Source organism: Camelus ferus, chromosome 27 (genome assembly GCF_009834535.1).
Source record: "Camelus ferus isolate YT-003-E chromosome 27, BCGSAC_Cfer_1.0, whole genome shotgun sequence".
Classification (NCBI taxonomy): domain Eukaryota; kingdom Metazoa; phylum Chordata; class Mammalia; order Artiodactyla; family Camelidae; genus Camelus; species Camelus ferus.
This window is the reverse complement of record NC_045722.1, coordinates 7,396,235-7,414,577: the sequence shown is the minus strand read 5'-3', so window position 1 is coordinate 7,414,577 and position 18,343 is coordinate 7,396,235. Positions and strand designations below refer to the sequence as shown.

The window sequence follows — 18,343 nt, the reverse complement described above, 5'->3', positions numbered from 1 at the left end:
TGCCCTAAAGGAATTACTGAAAAACAAGCACTTGGTGTATTTATAACCATCTTTAGCACTTTTGATTGGGATATTCAGATAAATTTCTGGCAAATGTTATTATAGAAATGGTCTGATGTGGAGAGCTTCTGTGGCTGAATTTATTTTACTTTACAAATGAATTTAGGGCTCAGTATTCATAGAACCTTTAAGGATCTCAAGGGGATACTTGAATTTTTCAGCTAGACTTCACTTCGTGTAGAGTATTATGTATTATTTGAGATCTGGGGGATTCAGAGTTCTGAAGAAGTATTAAAATTAGCTTCCTCTTACTTAGTTGCTTCTAGGCACAGTTACAGATACTTTCACATATGAGCTCCTTTAATTCTCACCACCACCTTGCATGGTGAAGCACTACTCACCCCATTTTACAGATGAAGGCATGGAGGCTTGGAGAAGTTAAGCTAATTCCTCAGGGTCCTGCAGCTGGTAAATGATGAAGCAGAGCTGCAAACCCAAATCTCAAGGCCTTTTCTCTTTCCTCTATGTGGTGCTATCCCCAAAGACTACCGATTTTTTTTTTTAACCATGGAGCAAACATATCTAAGCATCATGAAAGGAAAAATAAATGGGAAAATAACCAGAAATACCTTCACCTAAAGTGTGGCTACATTATACCAAAGGTGCTAAATGTCTGCTTCCCTTCTTGGGTTCCTGCAAAGTGGCTTTAAAAGGTTGTACAGGTTGTTTCTACACATCTCCCATCACGTAGATAATTCTGGCCAAGAAGAAACCAGCTGTTCTTGGATTACCCAGATGAGTGAAGGATAAATGACAGTTTGCATCCCTTAAAATGTTCAGGCTACAGGTGGTCCCCCCTGCTTCTGGTCTAAAAATCCTCTGCTCTACTTTTTAATCTTTGCAAATCTTATCAAAATGTATCATTCTAGCTTGGGGAGATCTCACCAAGTTTCTTTTTTGTTTTTTAAGAATAATCAGGAAATGCTTCTTACAGGTCTATTCTATGAGTTGTGTTATATTCAACTCCAAATTAGCTAATAGCCCCTGACTGTTCACAAGATTTCAGCACAGAGCCTGTGTCAGGGCAGGAGGCCAAGGAAGTTTCATTTCTGGGCAGGATTCACCGCTGAGGCACCAGCTACTGTGACAAAACAGAATTGGGGGAATATGTAGATGTAGTAGTTGGGGACTCAGAGCACACTCAGATTAGCATGTGAGTAAAGTCTGTAACTGGAGTTTTGAAAGATCTCAACCATGCTATACTAGACGGTGCCCCGGGACACAATAAGAGCCAGCACCCCCAGTGCCAGAACCTCTCTGATGGGGGAATTCTGGTTTGATTCCTCTAGATATGACTACAGATACCCAGACTTAATAGCCTAAAGATTGGTTTTGAGCTTTTGCACATTCTAGCAAATGTTGAAGCCTCATTTTCTTTGTAGGCACTTTGTAGATTTATTACACATGACACACTCCAAATACCATCTTGCGATTTAAATTCTTGTTTGTCCAATGGGAAATAACCGGCGTCACTGGAATTTGGCACAACATTGTAAAATGACTATAACTCAACAAAAAAAGTAAGCAAGTAAGTAAGTAAATAAATAAATAAAGTTAGCCAAAAAAAAAAAGAAAGAAAGAAAGAAAGAAAAGAAAAGAACCAGTGTCAGTAGCTTAGATCATTGTACCTGCTGTGTGACTTTCAAACTCCAAAGGTTTTCTTCCTTGGGAGAATTTTTTGGGTAATTTCCTCTCCAAAACCCCAATTATCCTGAGTGCTTTTCAAGTAGATGGATAAGAACCCAAGTGTGATTTCAGGAGGGGAGCAGCACCCTGTCTCTATGTCTTCTGAAGCAGCCACACACCAACATTGAGGGATGACGAGGATATGGAGAACTGCGCGGCTGTGTGGGTCTACATTATGGTTCTTTTCATAAGCTACATAGATTAAAAGAAACCGTCTCTAAAAGCTTCTAGGTCATGATTTCTTCAAAGTCAGACAGCTGCTTCATCTGCTCAACTTGCATAGAATGCCTTCTGAGGAGTTTCTTTTTACTTCTCAAGTCAACTCTCTTTGGTGAGCTTGGAGCCACAGGAACCATGGATTTTAAGCCACTAGCAAGTGGAGAGGAGGGTTTGCTGCTCGATCTAATATCTGGGATCGGTGGGTTCAGATTTACATTTAAAGGTGGAAGGAAGCCAGGCCTGGTCTGAGAAATTCGGTCTAGTAGCAGAGTTCCGGAACCTCGTCTTTCTAGAAGGTGGGGTGGCCTGCGGCGCGCGGAGCTGGGGGATGTGCTGGGCACAGCATCCAGGGACTCCCTGGAGCCCTGGAAGAGAGACAAGTGGGAGCTGTTGAGCTTCTTTCGATCTAAGGGTCCTTTGCCGGATTCAAGGGAGATAGAGTTGGGTGGGTCGGCTCCTGGCTGTAAATCTAAATCGTAGAAGTCATTTTCCAGCCGTCTGAGGGACACTGCATCTCTGAGAGCAGAGGGGCCAGACAGGCAGATACCACTCTTCTCTTGGTCAACAGGGAGAGTCCCTCTCCTGGCCAGACGAGGGTGGGAGGCCTGGTTTTTCTCATAGGCTGCCTTCCAGGAGGCCAGTGCCGAAGAGGCTGGAATCTTCAGGACCTGCTCTGTGACTGTGTGGAAGAGGGTGGGGTCTTTGCCTGTCAATACTGTTGGTTCTGGAGAGGGGTCCCCGTTTAGGGAAGGACACGTCACTAATGCTCTTGAGGACCTCGTTGTCTGTGCTGGCACCATGGGTCTCGTCCTGGCGCGTGGAGGCCGCCAACACAGAGGGTGCAATCAGGCCCCAGGGTTCAGACTGGAGCCTCTTCAGTTGGGGCAAACGGGCCCTTTTGAGGTTCCCGACTTTCCTAGTGGGTGACCCGGGTTCAATAAGAGCCTTAGAGGTGTTGCAACCACCCTGGATTGGATGCCCTGATTGGAGGCTGAAGAAGTCGTCCTTCTCACCGGGCGGAGTGCCCAGGCCTGGGGCTTTCAGTTCAATATCGGAGGGGGATGCACACAGTGGAGGCGACTGTCTGTCTTCCTCTTTGGGTGAAGGAGGGACATTAAGATACTGTTTGGTGGTTTTGGTGCCTGAAGATGATTTATCTGTTGTGATAATAATCACCTCCTTGCCTTTGGCTTTGCAAGCATCAAGGAGATGTTTCAGTGCATCCTTGTCATCTGCATTTATTGCGTAAACCAGAGCTGAAGCCCCCGTGCGATCCTCGAGGCTGGGATCTGCTCCATTCTCCAGTAATAAGGAGACCACTTCTCCCCCAGCTCTTCTGATGCAGGCGTGGATGAGGGCAGTCTTGCCAGACTTATCCTGAATATTGGGGTCTGCCCTGTTGTCCAGCAGGTACTTCACCATCTTGGACTTGCTGATGCTTTGCTGGTCCACATGTTTGGTGATGCATGCCACCATGAGAGCCGTTTCGCCTTTGTCATTGCTTTCGTTGATATAAGCGCCCCCTTCCAAAAGGAGCCTGGTCAGCCTGAGCCTCCCCAGCCACACAGCCTTTAAAAGTGAGTTTCCATCAGTCCTTAATTCGGTGTCATCATCCATCATACTGGCTACACCTTAGAGTCTTTGAGCCACAGTGGCGATCAGACCTAGCAAGGGAAGAAAAGAGAAAAGTGTATTCTGTAGCTGATCTGAGCAGCATGGCTGTTACAGAGCCCAGTTCAGTCATGTCCCAGCCTGATCCCTAGTTCTGCCACCTTGGTCGGGTTACTTCACCATTTCTTCATCTGTAGCGTGGTGGGGGACGGGGGTGAGGGTGGTAATAGTAGCAAGCTACTATTAGTAGTCATTGTGAAGATTAAATGAGATTGCGTCTATAAAACACTTAACCACACGTGAAGCAGTTGACATAATGCCTAGCATATAGTCAGCAATAAAAATGCAAACTGTTGCTGCATGCACAGTTTGCACAATACTTATCACAAATGCAGTTTAAGAAACTTTGCTTTCTGTCTGCCGGCACCACTGAAGTCTGAGTACCAGTGAGGAAAGGTCTGTGTCTATCTTGTTCCCTGCTGTATCTTCATCGTTCGGCAATGAGTCACACTTGCTTGGTTGCCTCCTAAAAAGCGGTTTAATGCGTTGTTGTTCTAGGTATGTATCCAAAAAACCCGTGGGAAATACACCAGAAGTTTGGTAGGATTATGGCTAGTTTTCATTTTCTTCTTTTTGCTGTATTTCCTAAAATAAACATGTATAATGATTGTAATGGGGAGAAATACTGTACAACAAAGTCAACCCAGGTTGTAGTCTCCGCGCTTCCAGCAGAGGTCAGAGTTCTCATCCTCCTCATTCAGACTCGCAGAATAGCTCAGATAATGCAGTGCTACATCCTCCCCTCTGGTTGAACAGACTCTGAGGCAGAGGATGGACAGGGGATGGCTTTTTTTTTTTTTTTTTTTTTTTTTTTTGCTTCCGAATATTAGGAAATAAAACTCACACCAGAGCTTTCCCTGCTGAGGTTTGTCAAACCTGGGTTTTCTGCTTTGGTTCTCCCTGTGTCAGTTACCTAATTCCTGGACTCAGAGCCTCCAAACTGGCTGTTGGTCAAGAGGTCTTCAATGAATAAGGACAAATGGTTCTTCTAGAATGGATGCCCCGCCAGCCCCAGGTCCCTCTCTGGCCTAGGTCTCTGCCAGCATGGCTCCTCCACATGGATTTTCTGTCCCTCAGGCTCCCACTGAGCAGATGTCACCACACCTGAGTTTTCCTTCTCCTCTGATGCACCTCATCCTTCCTCCGACCCCCACTACCATGAGCAGTTACTGGTCAATTTACATTCCTCTAGTAAATAGGAACTCAAAAGTTTGTCTTGGCTGAAGTTGAGAGATGGAGATATATGTATGTGTGTGTATATATATATATATCCTTTTTAAACATTTAGTACATGAATAAATACTTGCTATTTTTTTAAAAAAGCCCAAATCCCACTTAAGAATATAAAAAAGGGGGATTTCCTTTACAAACCCCCAGCCCTTCTTGAAGCCACTCTTCAGAAGTAACTGTGGTTAACAGACTAGAGTGTATCTTTCTGCTTCAGATCATTTTTCCACTTCTTCCAAATGCATTGGTCAGTAACTCCATCTCAGTCTGATCTTTGCTGCGGTTGTGTTTACGTGTTCCTATGCGATTTTCTGTTAAATCACTGCCATCCAAGGGCACACTATGTGATTTGATACATTCACAAAAAGTTTGTTTCTGTCTCTTCAACTCTACACTTCTTTCTTCAGTCTCCTGATTTTCTCTCTCCCTCTCTCTCTGTCTCTCTCTCTGTGATATGGCCTTTCTCTCTGTTCGCTTCCTGTCGTTGTAACCCTTCTGTGGTCCTTCATATGACCATCTTATTAAAGTTCTATGTGTTGATAAGCTTGTTAGTCCCCAAGCTCTGGACCCTTAAGGCAGAATTTTCAAGGACTAAATGAAGAAAAGGGAACAGGCAATGATAACAGACTGTTGCCCGTGCCATCCAAGGGGCCCTCTGTCTCCTGGACATATCTCTTCAGCATCCTGCCCTCCTATTCCTGTTCTCTTCACAGAACCACCTATCTTGAAGTCTGGTTGTTTCTCAAATGCCCCACATTTTATTTTTCTTCCTTGTAGCACTATTCATGTTTCTAACTCTAAGACCTCCCTGCTCTTCTTTAATTATTCATCATCCCTCAAGTCTCAGCTCCAGTGTGACTTCCTTTCTAATCAAGAGAAAAAAATCACTCAAGATCCAAGGGGGAGAGTTGAATAAAATGACAACTGACTCATACCCAGACAAATCACTTCCTCTAAAATAGGATACACACATGGCCAGCAAGCACAGAAGAAGGTGCTCAGCCTCATTAGTAATCAAGGAAAATCAAATTAAAGCACGACGAGATACCATCATACCCTCCCGCATGGCTAAAATTAGACCGACAGCACCAAGGGTGGATGAAGCAGGGAGCGTCGGGAACATGCTGGTGGAGGCATAAGCTGGTTCCCCTAAACTGATGCCCGCACGCTGACCCAGGAGTTCCATGCCTGAGTTTAGACGTGTGGTAGATTGAACAGCATGGCCACAAAGTCCTCCCATCCCAGCATGCACACACCACCTGCAATACAATATTGCCTCTCCTCCCATCAGGAGGAGGAGTCGGCATATGATTTGCTTTGACCGATAAAGTGTGGCAGAACTCACTTTGTGTGACATTCAAAGCAAGGCCAGGCCTCAGTGACCCCTGCAGCTTTAAGATTTGCTCTCTTGGAACCCAGCTGCCGTGTAAAGAAGTCTGGGGTGTCCTATCAGGAAGGACATGTAGCAGTACGGCCAACAGCCCCAGCGAACATCAGAGTGTGCATGAAGCCATCTCGGACCAGCCAATCCCCAGATGAATGCAGCTGCATGAGGGAACCCAGACAAGGCCAGCAGAAGTTCCCAGAGGCTGGTCCAAGTTGCAGAAATAGGAGCAAATAAGTGATTATTGTTTTAAGCCACTATTTTGGGATGATTTGTTCACAGCAATAGATGACTGTTAAATATGTGTAGGAAAACATATACAAAAATGGTCCCAGCAGCACAATTCATAAAAAGTAAAAACTAGAAACAACCCATTAATAAGAAAATAGGTAAACTATAGTATATTTTGTATTCATACACTAAAATACTATACATCATCTTTGCATTCTCTCTCTCTCTCTTTCTCTGTCTCTTTCTCTCTTTCACACATGCACACACACACACCCATACTAAAAGAGAATAATGGATACTGCCTCCCCTCGGTTCAACTTTCTCAATTGGAGCATTGATCTCATTAATCACCTGGGTCAGCCTCCTCCCCAGAACTCCGAGCCCCTTGAGGCAGGAAATCTGTCTTTTTTCTCCCTCATCAGCTGTGTGATTATTCGAAAGTAAGATAAAGGAAAATATGGAGGAAGGCAGGAAGAGAAAAAGGAAAAGAAGATGGGGAGGAGATGTGGATGGATAATTGGGTTTTCTTCCTATGTTCTATGTGGTGCGAATCCCATAGCTCTGGACTCCCTCGAAGTCAAGGGAGGGAGGGATGGAGGCAGGTAGGGAGAAAAAGAAGAAAGGAAAGGTGGGAAGAGGATGGTATATCAAGGAGATGCTTCTGTCCCTCCACTTGGAATCAGTGGCCACCTCGTCCCCTGAGCTCAAGCTTGTCCCCAGTCAACTCTGCTCCAGCTCCCTCAGAGAGAGCAGATGGAGGCACAGCATCCGAGTTGTTCTCTGAGGTCTGGAATGTCTAGCCCATCTATAGATATAACATTCTCTGTCCACAGTGAGCTATTTTTCAGGTTGTCTATAACCTTTTTTCTTTTTTTCACTGCGGGCCTCCCAACTGAAATTCCTTGAACAATGAAAGTACAAGAGCTATATGTGAAGACAGAATCAGATCCTTACCTCATTCTTGCAGCCCAGGTAAAATGCGCTGCCTTAACATTGACTGTTGGTGCACTGCATTTGTCTTACACTTTTCATGTCAAGAATATAGGTTTAAAAGATTGTAGTTCACGTGGCTGGTTGTGTAGTTCACGTGGCTGGTTGACAAGAGCCTTGCAGATTACACCAGGCTCACTTTATGCATCATCCCAGATTTATGTAGCCCTGTCTACTTCCCCGTCTCAGGGGGTCGGCCACTCGCCTTACTCCCTTGCCTGAGTGGCCTTAGCAAGGTGTATAGACTTGGTCTAAGCCTATAGCAAGGTCTTAGAGTCAGGTCACTGCTACGGCTGTCACTGCTGCAAGTGGCCAAGCCCCACACCTGGTTTCAGCTGACCAGGAGAAACTGACTATTGGCAAGACAAGATCACTCAGCTCAGAAGTGTGGGGGAATTAACCCTTTGTAGAGCAAATATTGACCAGTGGGAAGTGGGAAATAGATGTCAGGTAAAGTCTTTTCCCTTTCTTTTTCTCATAGTCTGTTTTCGGTAGGTTTAAACCATTTTGGTGGGATGCAATGGACTGTACAACTTCCATAAGACTGAGCAATCAAGTGCACTTGTCACCAAGCCGTGAATAGCTCAGTCATGTAGCCCCTGTATTTGCTCTTCCCCTCTCCTTGCCCCAGGTTTCGTTTCCCCTTATTCCTACTTCCCAGGGTTTTGTAACCCAATGCAGTGTTAATATGTATGTTTTTGCCCCAGGCTGCTATCAGCTGCCTTCCCTGAAGCAGCAAATATCCCCTTCAAGAAGACCTCTCTCCCACTTAACAGATTAAGAAGCTGAAGCCAAGAGTGAAGAATTGGCTTGCCCACGGTCATTCAGAGATGAGTGGGTGACTCTTCTGAGATTGTCATAGCTCACAGTGACCCCTTCTCTCTGACATCTATCCCCTACACAGTGTGCAGCTTTGATAGGTGAGTCTGTACTGTTTGACCTGCCCCGCGTGCACAGCTGACTCGACCCCGGGTGGAATTTGAAACTGAGACTGAGAAATAGCAGTTATCTTGGGCTGTTTGTAGGGACTGGAATGTTAGGAACTCTGGGGATAAGGCTGCATCTGGTGGGTGGCCGTGTGCAGAGGAAGCAGAAAAGCTGATGTGCACAGGGAGGGGAGTGAAGAAAACACACTGAGAAGCTGAGATGAGAGGTGGAAAGAGTCGCCTCCCTCTGCAGAGCTTCAGCTCCCTCTGTGGTCTGTGAACACTCTAGAAGCCATGCTTCTGTTTATGATAGCTTGAATTAATTTTTATTACTTGTAATAGGGCAAACCGTCAGTAAAACACTGGCATTACTTGCTGACTCATTCACTCACATATTCACCATCAAACACTCCATGTATCTACTCCATGCTAGGCGTTGAGGACAAAGAAACCTAGGGAGTTCAGGATTGGAAGGATGACATTGGAGGCTGGAGGTCACTGAGGAGCCTCTGAGAGATGAAAAGGATCAGGACCGCCAACATGAGGAGGTTATAGAAGAATCAAGCTGGAGAGTTGTTTGAAAGGTGGAAGTGGAAGTCTTAGACATTTGAAGCTGAGAGGAGTGATCTTGTTCAATCTTTCTCAGTTTAGAAGTAGGAAATTTAAAGAGAGAGACTGAGTCTTTAATGTCACTGAACCCAGGCCCTTTCACTCCCATGCCTTCCCAGACCTGTAGTCTGATTCGTGTAGAACAAGACTGCATAGTAATGCGCTGAGGGCTAAGTGTGGTTCATAGTTATGTATTGCTTGACTAAATAGTGCTTTAACTTTTTAAAAAAAATTTGAATGTTTTAAGATGGGTTATTCATTGTCCAGTTTGACAAATGCCCTACCATTCTCTGTAGTCTGACAACTGGGCCAGTTCACACATTCAGGTTACTTCCCTGGCCTGTGTAGGTATGTGGGTTTATGACACTATAACAGTAAAAATACAAGGATACAAGTCACGATGCTGCGCTGTTCTTTCCATCACTCCCTAGTTTCTTACCTCTGTAGGTTTGTTAGGAGGCTCAAATGAACTAATGGATGTAGAAGCCCTTTTTATAAACTTTAAAGTATCATGTGTTTGTGTGAACCATTATAAAAAACTGACAGTTATTCCAGTGCAGATAAAATACTTTTTGTTTTATCTCCACTTTCTTGAGTTACATTGGCATTGGATTTCCAGTTAAACTTCCCTTGTTTGGCACAATGGTAAATCATTCATAGGGCTGAGGCATTGCATTTGGTTTCAAAACTTCTCATATTAGACCTAGTGAAAAATTATGCAAAAGGGGAGGCGCAACAGATTCCTGCAAACATCTACAAAGTTTCTCATATCCCTATGTAAGGGACCGGATATATATTTTGTTGTACTTTGTAACCCAGAACAAGTTTCTCAGGCTTACTAATATGCATATTTTATGTTCATCTTGTTTCTGGCTATGCCTTAATCTTGTTTCTTCTCTATTTTCTCGACTGCTTCTAATATATATATATAAATCTGGCATCTTGTGGATCTTTATAAATTGCTTTAAATTCTTTGTGGAGCAAAATAGAATATAATCAATGAATATTTATTAGGTTGACTCATATGAAGTTACTGTTTTCATAGATAAAAATGGTCAAAAAACATCAGTTTCACATGGTCCAAGCTGATATTTACAGTGCTTATCTAAATATATTTTTGTGCTGTAATTGCTCCATATTCCAAGCTCTTGAGGATGCACCAGTCATGGTGGAAGGATTATAGGATAAGACCTGGATTTTTTTTTAAATTTTATTGTTTAGGTAGGGGTGGGTAACTAGGTTTATTTATTTTAATGGAGGTACTGGGGGTTGAACCCAGTGCTAAGCATGCACTCTACCACTGAGTTATACCCTCCCCCCAAGACCTGGATTCTAATCTCAGCTCTGCTACTAGCTAGCTGAGTAATGGGGCAAGCATCGTTTTGCCAAATGAATAGAACTCCAGTTCTGCCTTACAAGATTGTTAAAAGGATCAAATGACAGGCAATATGTGAACACTCTCTACAAAGTCCTATAAAAATCCTAGGAGTTATTATGTTGAATTAAACTTACCTAGAATCCCACCTCTGAGCCTTGCTCTCCGTCATGCCCAGTGCCACGAGTGTTCATTACCAATCCTTTTTCCTCTTCTTCCTGCTCCCTCCTTTCTCACCTCTGCCACCCAACTACAATTCAAAGTTTGCTGAGTCGATCTCTTTGACCACCCTCCCCTCACACTTCTGCAGGGAAGAAGGGTGAAGCATTAAAGGGAAGCATTATTACCCTAATTTTACAGATATGGAGCCTGAAGTTCAGACACCTTAAGTAATTTTGCCCAAGAGCACACTTTGTAAGTGGTACAGCTTTGCTTCAAACTCTGTTCCTCTGATCCCAAGTTCAGAGCACTTTCACAGTGAGAATTCTGCTCAGGCTTATCTCCCAACGACTGCAGCCTGGAGTGGAGTTTAAGAACACAGCTATACCATTTGATGGTTGTATAAACTGGAACAAGTTACTCCGCCTCTGGCTTCAGTTTTCTCATCTGTAAAATGGGGATAATGGCAGAAAAGTTTGTGGTGTACTGTAACAATAACTTATGTACAGCGCTTAGCACAGGGCCTTGGCACGTGGAAAACGCTCAGTAAATGTTAAATTCTGAAGGACTTGGGTACATCTTTCAAAATCCAGAAGGCCACACTATTCAGTTGTAGTATTTGCGGAAGCTTGGGGGATATCTTTATACTCCGCCTCTTCCTTCTGCAGTCACGGGAAGCAGTTAGAAGCAGATCAGAAACCGAGGTCCACGTTTGCTTCTGCGATTCGAGAATTCTTTCTCTGGCTCTGGGGGCGGCACTAGACAGTCGCCCTCAGCACAGAGCCGCGGTGGCCTGGGGCGAAGGAGCCAGGGTCCCTTACGCTCACCCGGAGCCGCGCGCGCGGCTTTGGTGGGCTCTGTCCGAGGTGCTGAACGCTGTGGGCTCGGGGCGCGCCGGCAGCGTGTGCGAGCGTCCATTGTTGCCAGTGTCTGGGCATCTTCGTGGAGAAGGCCGAGGATAGGGGTTAGGTGAAACCAGGACGGTAAGTGCTTCCCCCATCATTTCTCTAAAATGCTTAGATTTATACGCTTTACGATTTATTGCACATTTTCAGAATCCTAACCTCTCACCTCCCGTTCCTGATATGCAAAAAGTGGACTTTTGCTCCCCCTTCAGTCCCTGCAGAAATTCAGACGCCGATCACCTAGCCCTGCTCCGTAACCATTTCCTACAAAAATTCAGCCCCCTACGCATCTCATCCCCACGCGTCAATGCAAAAATAAAAAATCTTAAATTCATCTTCCACTCCCGTCTCCCACAATTTCCTGTGATAAAATCAGACTCTCTCCTACCAGCCTCCCACTCATGCCTGTAGCTAAACTGCGTGGATTTACTTCTTGGGAGATGGAGGTCCCACCCAGGTGATCAGTGGAGACCCCTGGGGTGCGCTTACCTGACGGGGACGCTCACCAAGGGAGGCCACCTGGGTCCAGGACTGGGTCATTACTCCAAAAGCAAAGTCAGGGGGTGCCTGACATCCCTGCCTGAGGCTGTGAGTTGGCTTTCCAGGCTGAACCAGCGCCGGGAGCTGGGGTTACCCGAGGCCTCGCGGGTCCTGTTGAGTGACTTGCCCAGAACTTCTTTAAGATTTATAAATAAAGCGTCTGCGTCAGTTCCTTCGAATCACTCCTTGCTCCGTCAAGTTTCAGTGGGAACAGGGTTTTTTTGTTTTTTGTTTTTTTTAAAGAGAAAGAAAGAAGCATGAAAGATAGGAATTGTCCCCAGTTCTGGTTTGCAGCTCTCCTGCGCAACCCCAACCCTCCAGATCCTTCTTCGGCTCCACCGGCTGACGAGGCACTGCTGCCCGCTGGCGCCTGAGAGCATCCCTCCAGCCCTGGCGCAAGCGGTTGTGTGGGTGTCTGTGCTGGGGAGGAAGGAGAAAGGAGGGGGCAGCGGGGGTGGGGAAGTGCCTACCTGCAGCTGCAGACAGAGGCTCCGGCCACCCAGCCCGCTCATCCCCAGCGCTTAAGGGATTAGACTCGCTTAACAACTTAGTTTGAACCTCTTGGAGCCCCAGAGGTGGGTGCAGATGGGGCGCAGGAGAAGTGAGAGGACGCTCCCAAAGTCTGACACTGCTCCTAGACCAGGGTAGGGATTTGAACTCCAGTCTCCTTTGCTCTCTTCGCGGCTCTGCCTTCCTCTGGTTTCCGTCATGAAACACCCTCGGATCTCAGAGTGTCTGTCCACAGTATGGGAAGGAGAGGGAGAGAAGAGGGGGCGACTGTGACGGAAAGACTTGAGGGGGATCTGATTATCGCAGACAAACTGTTGGATTCCATTCCAACTCCATCCTTTAGCCCACCTACTTACTACTTGTTCCCAGGACTTCCTGGGGAGCCACTCACCAACAATTTTTGTTTCCTCTATAACAAAAGTAATTCATGGCTTGTATAGGATTCAAAGCACATGGCATTATAAATTAGAAAGCAAATGCCCCACCTCTGCCTAGCCTGGCGGAGTTCTTCCACTATTAGTCCGTTCTCCAGAGGTTACCTGCATCTTCAAACCACAAACCCACTGATATATATTATCTAGATATATATACACACATAGTTCTATTTTCCAAAAAAAAGTCCTACTTCTTCTTGAGTCAGTTTTAGCCATTTACATTTTCCTAGAAAATTGTCCATCTCATTTACAATTTCACATTCACAGGCACAAAGTTACAACCAGTATTATCTTATAATGTTTGCTCTTCTCTGAAACTATGTCCCTTTTTCATTCTTAATATTGTTTATTTGTATTTTCTCCCTTCCTATGCCCAGTGTTTTTTTTTTTTTTACTAAATTTGCCTAAGCTTTATCAATTTTATTGATCTTTTAAAAATATATATATTGTTCTGTAATATGGCTTTATCACTTAGTGTCTCCATAGTATTACCTATGGAAATGTTTTCACATAGCGCTCGTTATTTGTGAGCACTGAATAATATTTGAGGGGGGGTCTTTCTCTCTAAAACAGTTTCACAGTTTGTGTGCTCAAATCTGTAAGTCTTATCTTTCCTGGCTTCTAGATTTCCTGTCTTGCTTGGGGAGATGGCAGAGTCACAAGAATAGTTGCTTAAATATTCTAGTTAGAACTTTGTAATAGTTGTTGTTAATAGTGCTGTTGTTTAGATCATCAATTCATCTGAAAATTTGTACATAGGATAAGGTAAGGATTTGATAAAGGTGAGAAGCCTTTATCTCAACATCAAATCTGAATAGTCCATCCTCCTCTTACTGATTCAAAGTGCACCCTTAATTATACCACACATATATCCCCCCAACAAACTCTATTTGGTCAATATGTGTTCTTTTATAAAAATTCACTCCCAGATTGGAATTATTTATTTTAGGGCTTTTGGGGGACATCTGTATTAAGAAAATTATTTCCTTTTTCCTTTTTTGGGGATGGTGGGGTTCTCGTTCAGATTTGATACCAGGTTATGCTAACTTTCTAGGATGATTTTGAGAACATCCTGGTCTTTCCTACACATTGGTATTTTTAAATTATCAAGGTATCTATCTGCTCACTGATGACATAATAGAATGCATCTGTAAAACAATGTGGGCTTGATGGATTTTAGAAGGCTAGATCTTTCATTATCTTTTGAAAGTTATTGATAAGTAATGGAGTATTCATTTTCTGATTCTTCTTTTGTCAGTTTATACTGGGTGATTTATATTTGCTTAGAAAGGAAGTGCATCTCATTTACATTTTTAAATTTATCAGCATGAAGTTACAAATAGTACTGCCTTATAATTTTTCATCTCCTATGAATTGTCCTTATATCTCTTGTTTATTCCCAATCTTATTGTGCTTTCCCTCTGTTATTTTTGGTGTTTATAGCTAATGTTATTTTGCTGTGGTTAAATTATACGATCTACATGGTTTCCATTTTGTGGCCTATTAAATGACCAACTCAAACAGTGTTTTTCCTCATACTCAATGAAGAGGAAAAAAATGTGCCTTATTTGTTTTTGGATACAAACAACACACATCCACCTGTAGAGTTAATTACCGATTACTACCCTCTATATCTTTATTTCATACTCCAAGGCAGTAAAGCATATTGGTTAAAGCACAGACTCTGAAGTCAGATTACCTGGATTTAAATCCTAACTCAGCCCACCTACCAGCCATGGGATCTCTAGTGAGCCACTAAACCACTCTGTGCCTCAATTTCCACGTCCATAAAATTGAGTTCATTATAGTATCTACTTCACAGGACTGGGATGGGAGACAGCTGAGTTAACATATGTAAAATGTTTAGTGCAGTGCCTGGTAGGGAGTAGGCACTATGTATGTCTTAACTGTGTTTGTCCACCTGATCTATTAATGTTTAAATTAAATTGCTTAGTCTCCAGGATGCTTGAATTCATTTATTCAGGAAATGTTTATTGAGTCAAGGCTCAGTGATGTGATCTGCATGCCTTTGCATGCTGGAGATTCCACTGTGAACAAGAAAGACAAGCTTTCTCCCTTCACGGAGGAACCTTCTAAAGATCAATATTTGTCAGCTTCTCTTGTGTGTGTGTGTGTGTGTGTGTGTGTGTGTGTGTGAGAGAGAGAGAATCAGTGCTCTGCTGTTCCATGCCACCCATTTCATACAAGAGAATATGAGGCAAAGGTCTTTTGCAACCTACTCCAAGTCTGCCTTCTGGTGATTTTGCAGCCACTTCCCCAGAGATGCACCTTATATGCTAGACGCACGGGATTAATAACAATAATAATTAGTTTTAAAATAATAATTGCTAATAGTAACAATAACAGTTTTTGCCTTCTAGCCAATAGTTGAGCAAGTTGGATTTATTACTTGTTGCAGCAAGGGCGAACACACACCATGGGGAAGCACGGAGCATCTCAGTAAGAAGGTCTTAGAAAGAATGTGTTGTAGGATTTGGGCTTGGTTTGGGAGATCTGGGGAGAATTCGCTACACTCTTAGAAGAGAATCGTATCCCATGGTGTTCTGACACCACAAAGGTCCTTGGTGCTGTGGTTCCCTACGCACTCTGGGTTTTTATTGTTTTTTTTTTTTTTTTTTTTATTGAGATACAATTGACTTGTAGCATTATATTCATTTCAGGTGTATAACATAATGATTTGACATTTGTATATATTGTGATATAATCACCATAATAAGTCTGGTTAACGTCATCACCATACATCATTAAACAAAATTTTCTGTGTATGGGATGAAGAGTTTTAAGATTTACTCTCTTAGCAACTTTCAAATATACAACACAGTATTATTAACTATAGTCCCCATGCTGTACATGACATCTCCTTGACTTTTATTTTATAGCTGGGAGTTTGTACTTTTTAACCCCCTTCTCCCATTTCACCTACCCCCAAAGCCCTCCCCACCTCTGGTAACCACCAGTCTGTACTCTTTTTTAAGCCAAGGAAATACAGTGTTTATTTCCCATTCCTGAGCAATTTCCCTGCACAGAATATATTATTTCAGTCAGTTATTGTCCATAAGGGAGAGAATGACAGCCTCAGAGGTGAGCACTGAGCTCTTTAGCTAGAGCTGTTAGAGAGGAGCCTTAAGAATTCTTTGATTCACTGTCTCCACACAGATTGGGATGCTCAGTTCTAGAATGGTGAGGTAGTTTCCCAAAATTACCCAGCAAATTAGTACCAGGGCTGCCCCAGGTCTCGGGGGACCAACATTGTGGGACTGGATGTGATCCAGACTATTATAAATTTTTAAATAACTTTTACTGGGTTGTTATTACAGTGTGTTGCAGGTATAGTCTAGAAAATAAGATTAGATACAGATTCATTCTTCCAGTCCTTTTAGTCCACCTTTTAATTAAAAAAAGAAATTCCTTTCAAGTCTTTTCACTGCACATTTAAATCAGTTAGAGATGCCTTTTGCTGCAAGTAACAGAAAAGTGCATGTAAACAAAGGGATTTGTTTTCTTCCATAACAAAATGTCTGAAGGTAGGCGGTGGCTAATGATGGTTCGGAAGCTCAAAACTTTCAGAACTAGCGGTGATACTGGTGGCCTTTCCCTTGAGTGTACTGGAAGGCTGCTGACGGCTCCAGCCATAACATCCACTTTCCAGACAGGAAGACTGAAGATGTGGAGCCAGTCCCATCTGTCCCTTTTATCAGAAGAGCACACCTTCCCCAGCAGTACAGCTCACAGCCGATTCGCCTTGACTCTTTTTTTTTTTTTTAACATTTTTTTATTGATTTATAATTATTTCACAATGTTGTATCAAATTCCAGTGTAGAGCACAGTTTTTCAGTTATACATGAACATATATATATTCATTGTCACATTTTTTTCTCCGTGGGCTACCATAAGATCTTGTATATATTTCCCTGTGCTATACCGTATATTCTTGTTTATCTATTCGCCTTGACTCTTTCTATTAGAAATCAGTCATTTGCAAGAGATGCTGGGGAAACAGAAAACAAGATTGCTATGGCTGGCTTAGACCAAGAAATGACTCCTTTCCTTGCTCTGGTCTGATGCCACCCCAAAGAAAATAGAATTTTGTTAGCCAGAAAGTAAATAAAAAATGCATAATGTGACCATTACACTGCTTGTTGTTAAAAACTTGGAAAATGCAGATGAGCAAGAAAGAGTCTATATATATTATAATATATAATATAAACACAATTTTACAAAACTAGAATTAAACTATAGAGTATATTGTATGTACCCTGCATCCTTTCTTTTATTCCTCAAGAATAATCAGCTGTAAGGCTATCAATTTAGATGGTATTTTTTTACTCTGATAACTTACTTCCGCAGCACTGAATGCTATTCTTCTACTTAATTGCTAATGGCAACATGATATTTTAGTGCCTGCATGAGCCATAATTTCTTTACCCAATTCTATTAAATATGTGAAGGTTTCGTGTAATTTCTCTCTATTGTAAATAACACTGCAATGAAGTCCTGTAGTTAATCTTTTTCAAATTTCAGAATTATTTTTTAGAGAAAAATATTAGACAAAAAGTATGCAAAATTTTAGTATTTTTGATTCAGATTGCAAATGTGTCCTCCAGGAAGATTGTACCAATTTTCATGACCTGTTACTCATTTTTAAGTGCATCCTCAACCACACTGGATCTCATTATTAAAGCAATGTTCCAATATGATCATTTTTAAGTGTATCAGGTCATTTTTTTTGTAGTTTTTTGTAGTTTATTTATTTATTTTAACGGAGGTACTGGGGATTGAACCCAGGACCTTGTGCATGCTACGCATGCACCCTACCACTGAGCTATACCCTCTCATCATTCTATTCTGTCAATCTATCTTTCCTTCTACTTATGTCACCTCATTCTGATTATTTTAAGTTTATATTACATTTTCAAATGTAATGAAACAGATTTCTCCTTAAACTTCCTTTCCTAAACTTCCTGAATTTTACCAGAAATTTATTCTTTCATTAAGTTAGTTTAAAAATCATCTTAGATGCTTAAGATTACATCTTTGATCAAATAATGGTTTTTTCCTAATCATTATAACACTACTGAACAGTCTTCTTATTGCTGAATATAAATTTGAATTCCGTATTTCCAGTAAAGAAAATCTCATGTTGATTTTAAGAATCATTGCTACAGTCTAGTGTAGGATCTCAGTCTTTTTTAAGGTGGTTGGTGACTGCTTCACTGAAGAACTCCATGAGAAGCCTGTTTCTTTGACCATAGCTTTCAGGGCTCAATCTATGCTATGGACTGAGTTGTGTCCCCTACAAATACACATGTTGATGTCATAACCTCCAATGTAATGGTATTGGAGGTGGGGCCTCTGGGAGGTACTCAGGGTCAGATGAGGTCATGAGGGTGGAGCCT

The 18,343-nt window shown here is 42.7% G+C and overlaps 1 protein-coding gene and 1 long non-coding RNA gene across 2 annotated transcripts in view; one reads left to right on the top strand and one right to left on the bottom strand.

Moving 5' to 3' along the window:
- Window positions 1-1,904: 1,904 nt before the first annotated feature.
- Window positions 1,905-11,983, bottom strand: ANKRD34C (ankyrin repeat domain 34C). Its single transcript, XM_006189623.3, is given in 3 exon segments — window positions 1,905-2,672; window positions 2,674-3,629; window positions 11,932-11,983. Coding segments are annotated over 2 exon segments (1,611 nt in total). The 5' UTR covers window positions 3,586-3,629; window positions 11,932-11,983; the 3' UTR covers window positions 1,905-1,973.
- Window positions 11,248-18,343, top strand: part of LOC106730254 — a 35,827-nt gene continuing 28,731 nt past the window's right edge. Inside the window, exon 1 of the long non-coding RNA XR_001366707.2 lies at window positions 11,248-11,520. This is a non-coding gene — a long non-coding RNA (uncharacterized LOC106730254). The remainder of the gene's footprint in view (window positions 11,521-18,343) is intronic.